At 38.2% G+C, this 11727-nt stretch overlaps 1 protein-coding gene across 1 annotated transcript; it reads right to left on the minus strand.

The window, feature by feature from the left end:
* Positions 1-6639: 6639 nt before the first annotated feature.
* On the minus strand, positions 6640-7851 carry LOC139740172 (dnaJ homolog subfamily C member 28-like). Its single transcript, XM_071650760.1, has one exon. It carries the CDS (start codon positions 7849-7851, stop codon positions 6640-6642), a length of 1212 nt encoding a protein of 403 aa, XP_071506861.1.
* Between the last annotated feature and the right edge of the window lie 3876 nt (positions 7852-11727).

The following is an 11727-nucleotide window of genomic DNA, read 5'->3' on the forward strand; positions in this document are numbered from 1 at the left end:
TCCGCTCGCTGTTTGACTTAATCTATTATGATATATTGCCGGTTATTAATGATGAAATTGCCGTTCGACTGTAAACCTTCGCACAAGGCGTTTGGAAGTGCATTCATCAAGCAGAAAATACCTTACTGATTATATAAGCTTACTTCAGCTTTTAAACTTTGTCGTGTTTTAGCCACATTTTCCCTGGACCTCTACAAGTGCGAGTTGAATAGTTGAAAAGTGAGTAGCAATTTCATTTTTAAGATTGAGTATTCGTTTACGTCTGTTCAATTGAAATAGGTTCTGGAGGGCCTTTCATGAAGCGTCTTGTCGGGTTTTTTTTCCCTCTCATAGCCAATCAGATTCAAGGATTTCATTTGCTTCTATCAGTTTGTCGGGAAAAAAAAATATCTGACAAAACGCTTCATGAAAATAATGCCCTCCCCAATTGGACTTTGGTCGGTGGTGTATTGTGGGTACTCATACAATGGGGAAAAATCGTATGAAGTGTATCATGTTCATAATGTTATACTCAAGAGAGGAGCATAATAGCTTTTGATAGGGTCCATTGAGTAAAGACGCCATCACCTATACGAGTATATACATACAGCCACCATCAAGCTGAATATGATTCTATACGTTTCGTCGACTGCCGAGCCTAGGGCCCATAACACATACATTTTGTACTAGGCATTTTCCCATCCCCCTGCTTGAATCTCTTATCAATTTCCCTTTAAAAGATCCCATCTCCCGTGATTCTATCCTACGCTGAGAGGATTAGATTTACTAAGATGCTCAATGAATGAAAGAAAGATATTATTTCAGAGGGGTGAAGGTTCAGGTGCGAGTTTCTTCACTTTGTCTCCCTCTACAAATTAAATTTGCTAAGATCTTAACTGCTGATCTGTAAATTTAGAGTGGGTAGAGGGAGACAAAGTAAAGAAACTCGCACCTGATGGTCAATGAAGTTTGATTTAATAGCGGTTTAATAGCCACAGTAAGTGATTTAATTTGAATAGTGAGTTTCGTAGTGGCGAGACAAATATCAGTAACGAGGTGACGATAAATATTTCATTCGTCTTTCATCATGTTATACTTCGAGCCCTTCTTGTATAGCCGCCATTGATTCAGTGTGTGTGTACAGTGTACTTGCGTACTCCCATTAATATAACGAACACGGTTATAACGAAATTCCGGATACAACGAAGCAAAATTCGGGTCGTAACATATTACCTGCTCTATGTCTTTATTATTTGTTCGGTTATAACGAAATTTCGATGTAACGAAATACCTTTATGTAACGATACAACAAGTCCCGAGGACTTCGTTATAACGGGAGTCCACTATGTGTGTACATTATTTTGTAGAAACCTCTGCCTCCAGAGTCTTCTTTTTCTTTTTACAAGTTCACTGAAGCGTTTGAAGAACATTTCACACTGTCTTAATGTGTATTGTTGGTGTGTGTGTGTGTGTGTGTGTGTGTGTGTGCGTGTGTGTGTGTGTGTGTGTGTTTTGGGGGGAGGACATTGCAATCGTAGCTTGATCTGTCGATGTGAAGGAGGGGAGGATTTAATAACTTACTTGCAAAGAGCTTTTTCATGGTATCGAAATACTGACAATGTGATCGTATACCTACTCGTAAATCAACAAATCATATTATGAATTGCTTCCTTAATCGTTCTCTCTTCCATATAAAATATATGTTATCCAGTGCACTATGCAACGAGCTTTTAAAATCACGACATTGTGTAGAGATAAGTTCTTAAAGAGCCTAATAGGCCCTATAACTGTATAATGCAAATGCATGCTGACACTGGCTGTTTTGTGTTGATTCGTGATGCCCTCAACATTACTTTTGTGGCGCAACGAACATCATGCTTTCAATAGGAAATTTTTCTACCACATTATTTCAGATTTTATACAACAAAAGAGAGAGAGAGAGAGAGAGAGAGAGAGAGAGAGAGAAAACCTTCCAAGCAAAAAATACTCTGCTCCTGAGCTCATCTGGCAATCATTGCTGAAACACTAATTTAATATGTTTAACAAAAGACATTGGAATGCACCTTCCATGCACTCGACTGAGCATAACTTGCATGTTTCCGTTTTACTAATGCGACTAACAAAAGACATTGTAAGGGAACATGCAAGTTATGCTCGGTCTCGAACTGCTGCAGTTTGTAGGTTTAAGGCAAAACATTTTGCAGTACATAAGAATGTATTGTACTGGCACAGTAACAGTTCATAGCAGAATCTATAAGGAATCATAAATTTTGATTACACATTAATTTAACTCATTAAAAAGAATGTTTTCAGAAATATGACTTATACTACTGTGTGAGTCAAGTGCTGAGACATGATTTCATTTTCATGATCCTTTTACCTGAATTCTCTTTATGTCCTGATCAAATGAATACGAACGCTTATTCTGGTATTTGGCCTATCGAGTTCCGTGAAATACACACGCCTTCCTGATTGCCGTGTTGAATCTAACATTTTTGATGGAGAAGTTTAACACCACAAATTTAGATCGCCATGAGATGCTTTCTTGAGGCAGTGTAAACGTTTGTTTTGTTTTGTTGTTTTTAGTTTCTTTTCCTTCTATATTTCTTGACGCATCTATAATAGATTCTAGGTACAATTTGAAGCTGAGGTCACTCGGACCAAGCTTTAAGTTGGAAGCCCAGGGTTGGAGGGTATAGTAATGCAATATATAGGATTAGCAGCTCGCTCTATCAGTGCTGACAAAAGGAGGCAGTAATCTTTGTGAACACATTATATCAGGGTGAGGTCATTACTCTCAGAGAGCAAGGGAAGGAAGACGGTGTTTAGAGGCTGTGACATGCACAAGGGCGGTAATGACCTCAGATGCATCAATTGACAGGCAACTGGTGTCGTTCTCAGCACTTCTTGACTACTACGATGTTAAAGAGTCATTCCTCATGAGAACAAAAAAAAAAAGATCATTAATTACGCAGTATAAAAGGGGGTGAGGGTGCAGGGAGGGGGATTTGGTATTACAATTTTTCCCAAGTGTAATTTGTTCTCACAGTTTCCATGACAACCATTTCCGAACAGATAGTCAACAATGTGTACCTCTTATTTAGGTTTCATTGCTAATATCTAGATTAGAATCATTCTTCTTTTTTATTACTTTTTATTACAGCCTGTATTACTTTTTTTTTTTTTTTTGCTGCGTGGGATATTATAACATAATATTATTTCATGAAATATGTACAAACAAAAAACACATTTAGATGGAAGAATTTAGATTGATTAAAAAAACAATAACTTTAGAATATTGGTAGATTTCACAAACTACATGTATTATTTTGTATAAATCACAGTTTTAAGCTTCTTTGCACAGTACATGACTATCGTGTGTGTTATATCTAACTTTCAAATGTACATCACTCAGTCAGGTTTCTAGCTTCAAATTGAAAATAACACTGAGTTTGAAAGGTACTTATCAAGCATTACTTATTTCGACGAAAATCGTGATTTCTTACATTCTATTACACTAGCCCTAAAATGGCACTTTTAGGCAAAAATGTGCTTGACATCCGTTCGTACGTTATTCCTCAGTGTTTTGCCAGACTTTTAGCTGGATACCAAGCATCAGCGGAGCGGTCGCCTATACCATGCATACAGTCAAGTTCTGTGAATCCTACCCGTGAAAAACGCCATCACGTGTCAAGACCCACAAAATATGTTCCTAGCACTCTGTCTCGGGCCCAGCCCAACGTTGCCAGAATTGGCATATATCATGTGAAGACTTTTTTTCATGTTTCGTTTTTGTTTGTTTATTCATTTGTTTGTTTGTGTTGTGTTGTGTATGTGTTTTGTTTTGTTTTATTTGATTGTTTGTTTGAGGTGTTTTTTGTCAGCCGATATTGGGATAGAAGTGGCAGCAAAAAAAAAAGGAATTCTGGGTTCAACAAATTCTATCATTCTCATTCCACACAGGTTCATCACTCTCCAGTCTCTCCATGCCAGACCATGGGCGAGAAATCTTGTCACCACTAAGTGTCAAGTATTGTTAACACAGCATTCCTCTACACCAGACAAAATAATATCATATATGTATATATATTTTGAACTACTGTTGTGAATCATATATATATATATATATATATATATATATATATATATATATATAATAAAACAAAGAAACAAGACACATGAACATTGTAAAGAGACAAATAATGTCGAACACAATGATCAGATAGTATTTTAACTGTAGGGCCTAATATGTTTCCATGAAATTGCACAATAATTTAGAGAATTAATCAGCATTTAACTCTTCTCTTATCACTGTAAGTTTATACATGCCGACATGCACTCATTATTATGTGTGTTAGTTAAAAGAAGCTACTACAAAATGTACATGTATCATATATTTTGACAGAAGAATACATCGTACATATGGTAGAGTAATATCTTGACGTTCAGAGTAAAGAATATTGTAATTTGTATGCATGTAATATGCACGCAAATCCCTTTCTGTAAAGTCAAAACATGGAAGTGGTGCATGATCTTGTTTTGGTAACTTCATGACTATTTTAACTTGAGTGAAACTTTGCATTATCAAACCCTTACAAAACAAAAGCAAGACAAAAGAGGACAATATAGTTCATCATTGCACTTTATTACATCATTCATTCTGGCTCAAAGCCATGATCACTAATACATTGACAGAATTCATCTATCGATCACAATATACACACCGAGGCTATCACTCACAATATACAGTACATTGAGGCACACTCTTCTCTAAAGTTCATGTTGCATTACTGATGGAAACATCAGTGCATGACAGCTAAAACCTTGGACAATAGCGATGGACAGGAACCAAAATCTTCAAGAGTCATGTTTATTTTCTCAAATAAAATCAAATTCTCCCTCGTTAAGGCTCTTTGGACCATCGTAATTGCAAGTGTACAGTGGAACTTGGTCATAACGAAGTCAGATACAGAGAGATACAAGTGTACCCAGTACCTGATTGACCCATTCATTTTATATTCTTCTGTTTTTATCTCTGATATAATAAGAAACCTGATATAATAAGGAAATATCAGTGGTACCAAGCAGCTTATTATAACAACTCTAGGATCCCATATATCAAGGAAGGCAGTCAATCATGAGTAGGTCAACCAATCCACATCCCTCCCCCAACACACACACCAAAATAGGAAAAAGGAAAAAAAATTGATCTCTGACATTCAATAATGATTAGCGGCAGAGGTACGGCTGGCATAGCACCAAAGCTAACATTGCAGGACTCACACATGACTGATTCATGATACACTGGCTGCACTTTGAACTTTCTCATTCCCCAAGAAATTATAATGGATTTAAGATGTTAATAGCATCTTAACTGACTGGCCCTGAGAAGTTTAATCATCTGTCATTCATGTATATAGGACTGATGGATTATGAAAATTATGCCACACACTGTTCAAAAAATCTTTGCAATAATATCATTAGATATTAATTAATTTCCATGTAATTCAGATCAACAGAAAAATAACATGTATGCATAATCCTTAACTTACATCACACACATGTACTTACTTAAAATGCAATGAGTGGGGTGCCCCGTTAATTCATACATACTCATACCGTTTTAACTAGTGCACTTTGATGCTGCTCACTCTTAGTCTTGTGACAAAGAAATATTTCAGGCATATAACAAGAAACTAAAAATCATTAGCCACATAAATACCAACATTTGTTTTAAGAAGCAGCAATTTGAGCCCTAAAACTTTGTAATCCAGGAGGTTTGTAAAATTTCAACTGTTAAGCACACTCACTCATATTCACAAAAACAAAAATTCAGAACTACATAACATTAGTAGTAACCTGTCTTTGCTTGTTTCTTCAAGAGCAGCTCCTTAACTGTGAATGGGAAGCTAAAAATGACTGTAAAATATGCACATACAGCTATATAACATATATATGCAAAACGTAATGCAAATTCACAAACCCTTTCCCTTGTGAAGTTGACTGTCATGAAAGCATATCACCCAAACAATAAGAATAATAGGTGACCACTGATTATTTGATGTTTTGTCATTAGTTCTTCCTGCAGTGTGATGATACATTATGTTTGTTTAGTGTGCCTTGTGTATGCTTTGTGTAGATGTTATGCTAATGGTTATTTTTTCCATACCTGAACTGAGGTATATGAAAAGGAAAAATTAAGTAACCACACTGGACAAAAGATCTTGTAGATAATTAACAATATTGGTTGACAGAGCAAATATTAAAGATAAACCCTTCGTCTTAATCCGTTATCTTCAGAGGAATATAAGCCTGAACCCTGTCCAGTAATCATTGACTGAATGATTATAATCCTAAATGTCTGTCGACAATCAAATATCATTGTATGAATTCACTGTAAAGTACGGTTCATTACGGTGATACATACAGTGGACTCCCGTTATAACGAAGTCCTCCGGACCGGCAGTTTTCTTTTGTTATATCGAAATTTTGTTATAACCGAACAAATAAACAATAAGAATACATAAATTGGATAATGTTACGGCCCGAATTTTTACTTCGTTATAACCGAAATTTCGTTACAATCATGTTCGTTATAACGGGAGTGCACTGTACAACGCATCAAATATCATGTGTTAAGAAAGTCTAAGTTAACTCATATCATTTGTTTTTCACTCTTTCTCCTTCTCTGTCAAAAAAAAGACTTGTCATTTTTGAGAGAAGTATGGACAAACTGGAGAAAACTTTGCCAGCCATAACGGCAACCTCATCCCCAGCCAACTGAACCTGTTCAGTCACAGGCTCCTCCTGAGTATTTTCTGCTGCTATTTTATCATATTCTGAGACAACCTTGGCGATTTCCTTCTTGGGACAAATATGGACCATCTGCAACTTGATGATAGGCACGATTAGATTAAAGTCATTCACCATTTTGTTAATCCCCTTCACTGACTCTTCAAATTCAATTTGAAGCCCCGCCCACTTTTTCACGTTGAAATCATTGAGCGGTTCTGGTCCCAGTTTACGGCGCTCCTTCAGAAGAGCTTTCTTTGCATCACTGAGTGAGTTACGGATCTCTTTCTCCCGCTGGATCCACTCTGGTGCATAGCCGTTATTGACGAGGACCTGGTTGAGGTGGTGGGTACTAAGATCAATGTAAGGGCAGTAGGTGGGTTTGGGAGGGAGGGGTTTCCCCTTTCCAGGGAGGTCATCAAACTCTCCCCTAGCCATGGAGTCCTGAATGAGATCTTCAACAAGCCTCTCAATGACATTGGTTGTTCTAATCTTGCGAGCTGCTCTCTTATCCTTGATTACAAGGCTCTTCTCATCAGTCATGGCTATCTTGTACATTCGATGAGAGCTGACCGCATCAGCTGCCTTCACTGCCCGGTGCTTCTGATACTGCTTCTGCCGTTGGCTTGGCGTGCCGTAGCCGATGCCTTCATACTCCAGGTACTGTCGGTGCTGTGGTGCAGTGTGCTTGATGTCAAACTCCTGCCTGTCTCCCAATTCATCTTGAGCTTCCCCTTTCCTCCTCTCTAGTTTCTCCATCTTTTCCATGTGCACACAGATGGTGCTGTAAGCTTCCTGCACCTGGTTGAACTTGTTACCGTCGGCCTGCCTGCTCTTGCTGTCTGGGTGGTACAGCTTTGCGAGCTTAAAGTAGGCCTCCTTCACCTCCACGATGCTAGCTTTCTCAGAGACGTTGAGCAGTTGGTAGCAGTCCCGCACATTCTGACTGATACGGTAGCCTAAGGCGGCCGATGATGTGTGAAAGAGGTGTAGCACAGCTTGGCCATGCCAGCCTTTGGTGAGGACATGATAGCTATGGCACAGTCTGTACCCAAGGTGTCTGTAGTCTGCAGTTATCATGATAAACTCTCGCTATCGTGCTTGGAGAGAGTCAGGATCAGAGGCAGAGGTCACAAACTTGCTTCTTAGATTAATATGGCCATCTCTAGGTGCTGACGTCTCGAGGTTCACATTTCTCACATCTGAATCCAGCCACACATTATTTCCATTTGATCTGTTACAATGAACAACAACAACAAAATGATTCACATCACATATTTGAGATTAACATTCATATCCCTGTAATGTGACATAACTATTTTGGCCTCACCCCATCCCCATTGGCCATGGCCCCAGCCAGGATGCAATTTGCATCTTTCATATAGTATTGCACAAATACAACAAGCATAAATGGGTTTCTGGACTGCGAACGGTGTGGACTGCAGTATTCAATATATGTTTACTTCAAGGTAACCGCACCAGCGTCCAGCGACCCCAACACGTATCATCGTTACTGCCACTGGTTAACAGCGCCCCGCAACTTCAAGGTGCCTACAACTGTTATAATTATGATGCGTTAAAGTGCATATTTTTACTGCGTGGGCCCTATAGACAACTGCCGATTGCTGGTTTAAATACATGTCCACTCCATCTGCCAGGTGGCATTCTCTTATCGTAGGGCATGGCTTACCGTGATCTGTCTACCTAACCGCACCAGCACCAGCGTATAACATATACAGTACAGGCGCCCCGCGTGCCGGGGTTGCTGCCTGAGCTGCCGTGCCCACTTCCAAAGATATTGACTGGACTGTCCACTTCAGCATTGACGTATTTGGTTGGATAGCATCATTTGGGCCACGTGTGGCTATAATAGCTAGCAAGAAGCTACAGTACTAGTACATTGTATAGTATTGTAGTACAGATATTTATTGCTACGAAGCTACGGAAGAATAGGCCGTGAAAGAGTTGATTAAGTTAGAGAACCACTGCACGGCACTCCACGTACCGCTACACAACACAAACAGTCAGTGCAGTAGTGCAGTGTACATACGTGTAGTATGGGAACGTGATTCGGACCTGTCATCTGTTGACATGTTGCGCAATGAACAACCTCGCCTCCAGAAATACGTGCGGATAATGGCAAAGAGCGTCATTCGGGTGATGATTAAATTGTGATGATGTTCATGACGTTGATGATGAATTCAGATTTCAGTGACCGCTGCTGATGGATGGTGATCACAACACTTTTTACTGTCTGATGTAGCCCGTAGGTCTATTCACGTTTCCGCTTGTGCGTGTTTGCTAACTATGTGAATGTTTGTGAAAATAAACTGAAACCGAAGGTGCTGCTGATGGTTTATTTCCATCATTCCACAAGGATAAAAAAACACATGACATATAAAAGTCAAAACAACGTTAACACAAGGTATTGTTACATTCATATGCTATACAAATCAGCACAAAGTACACAACTGTAATGATGAAAAATGGAATGCACATAAGAAAGCCTTTAAATGGCTTGTAAGACTGTGCATACCTAATAATGTATAGAAACAGATTTGAACTGAGAAAACAAACAAGCAAAAAAAATACAGAAACAAACAAACAAACAAATTAACATGGTCAAGATACATAAGGATATCACCCAAAATCTAAAACCGATACTTTCACATAGAACTTCAGTATAAACTCAGAAGAATCTTTTATACTGTTCTTTTAAAATATTATTAAATTGTACATTAAAAACATGGTTCACGTTCAAATCATTCCACAATACAGGTCCAAATATACCGTAATGAATATTTGGACCTATCATTTGAGAAAGACCATCGGTGAATCTGGTAACATGATCTAGTATAATGAGTGTGGACATCAGCATTAATCATGAACATATTCATAAAATACGGAGGGAGAGTTTGTGAATGATAACGTTGCAAACGAGGCAATTTGCATCTTATTTATATCTATTAACTTCAGTGTTTTCAATGATTTGAATAATTCAGATGTAGGCGCTTGATATGTAGAGCCAGTGCAGATACGTATAGCCTTCTTTTGTAAAACTATCAACTTTTGCAAGTGGGAAGAATATGTATTCCCCCAGATAGAATTACAATATGTCAAATGTGATAAAACATAAGAATTATATAAGATGAATAGTATAGACTTTGGCAATTCATATTTCAACCAACAAAACGAGACACTTTTTGGCAAACAGAATTAATATGTTCCTTCCAACTTAAAGTGCTAGTCAATGTAACACCAAGAAAATTTACAGAATCATAAAACATTAAAACATTAATGGTGATCTCTAGTTGGCCAGTCTGATCAATGGTGATGACGATACGACGATGACGATGACGATGACGATGACGATGACGATGATGATGTTGGGGTCACCCAGGTCACTCTGTCCGGATAAACTAGAGCTCTAGTAATGTGAAAAGTCATTTCAAAATTAAATTGAATGGGGGGGGGGGATTATCGACATCCCCTCTCCCAACATAAAGTGAACGTCAAACACGGTCGTTTCATGATGATTATTTATCCACAATCTTATCGGGTGCTGTTCGTTATTCCGAAGGTTCGTTATTCCAAAGGTTCGTTATTCCCAAGGGTCGTTAATCCGAAACACGCAAATTCTCTATACCTAGAGGTTTGTTAATCCGAAAATGAAAAATGGTTCGTTAATCCGAAAATTTGTGGCGTTATTCCGAAGGTTCGTCGGTTATTCCGAAGATTGGTTAATCCGAAAATGAAATTCGGAACAATGAACCGTCGGAATAACGAATCTTAGGAATAAAGAGCCTTCGGAATAACGAACCTTCGGAATAACGAGCTGTAACCTTTTTATCTACCGTCGATGTAATAAGCCTACATCTTAACTTGCAACAGAATTAGAGGATTATTTCGGGCAAAATTTTATACTATGTGAGTCTTGTCAGCATATAGGCCTATAACCTCACGTATTTAGCCTAAGGAAATAGGTGGTTGCCACTTCTGTAACCCTACTATGCCAGTCACACTTTTATTGCTAGCCAGTCTGCTTCCTATAAAAAAAAAAGAAAAAGAAAAAGAAGTTCGCTGTCTTGTCATTCTTTTACGTGGGTTTTGACTAGGCCATAATTATATTGGCCGACGTTCATGTAGCTCACAACGACTGAGTGAGGACTGAGGAGTGTATGCAATATCAAATCCCTCAGTCTGGAAATGATAAATCTAAGTGGACTACTTATTCATGGGAGTCGATAGGAAAAGAATTTAGGATCTATCTTAGTCATATCTGTCCAAAATTGACAGAATGAATAGATAAGATATGATTTGTATAGACCCAACTTTGATGGATAAAAATTAATTTAATTTCTTTACAAGTAGATTCTCCATCACCTGCAGGAACACAAATTATTGTCTCGATGTTTTTTTTTTGTTTTTTGTTTTTCAAAACGGCAGCAAGTAGGTCTATGTTGATAGGCATGTCATGCCGTATTGACTATATCATAAACTGAATTACATCTATATTCCACCGTGATCGCCTTTAACACCATAACGCACGGCAGATGCGATCCCTTTTTTACATCAGAGTACCCTCGTCACGTTGTATGGATTCTGTTAGCTGCTAATTCATTGGATCCGATTTTTCTTTTGCACCTGATGCTGTGATGGTGACTGCTAAATGAATACTAGAAGTGATCTTGGTTGCATGCTGTCTGTTTCTTTCTATCTGTAGATGAACGTATAGAAAAGTTAAAGTAAATTTTAAAAGCCGACCGAAAGACGCTCCATTTGCGTGTTTTTGTTTTGTTTCTTTTTGTGTTGTTTGCTTGTGTGTTTTGTTGTTGTTGTTATGTTGTTGTTGTTGTTGTTGTTGTTGTTGTTGTTGTTGTTGTTGTTGTTGTTTTTTGCTTCAGCTTGTTTTGTTACGCTTGTGAGTCTATAGTCTATACTCTCACGTTTTCCAGG

Source organism: Diadema antillarum, unplaced genomic scaffold (genome assembly GCF_040938485.1).
Source record: "Diadema antillarum isolate AM-2024a unplaced genomic scaffold, OU_Dant_1.0 seq00000839_RagTag, whole genome shotgun sequence".
NCBI lineage: Eukaryota > Metazoa > Echinodermata > Echinoidea > Diadematoida > Diadematidae > Diadema > Diadema antillarum.

Coding starts and splice junctions, on each gene's coding strand:
- LOC139740172 (XM_071650760.1), bottom strand. CDS start 7,851: ATGATAACTGCAGACTACAGACACCTTGGGTACAGACTGTGCCATAGC.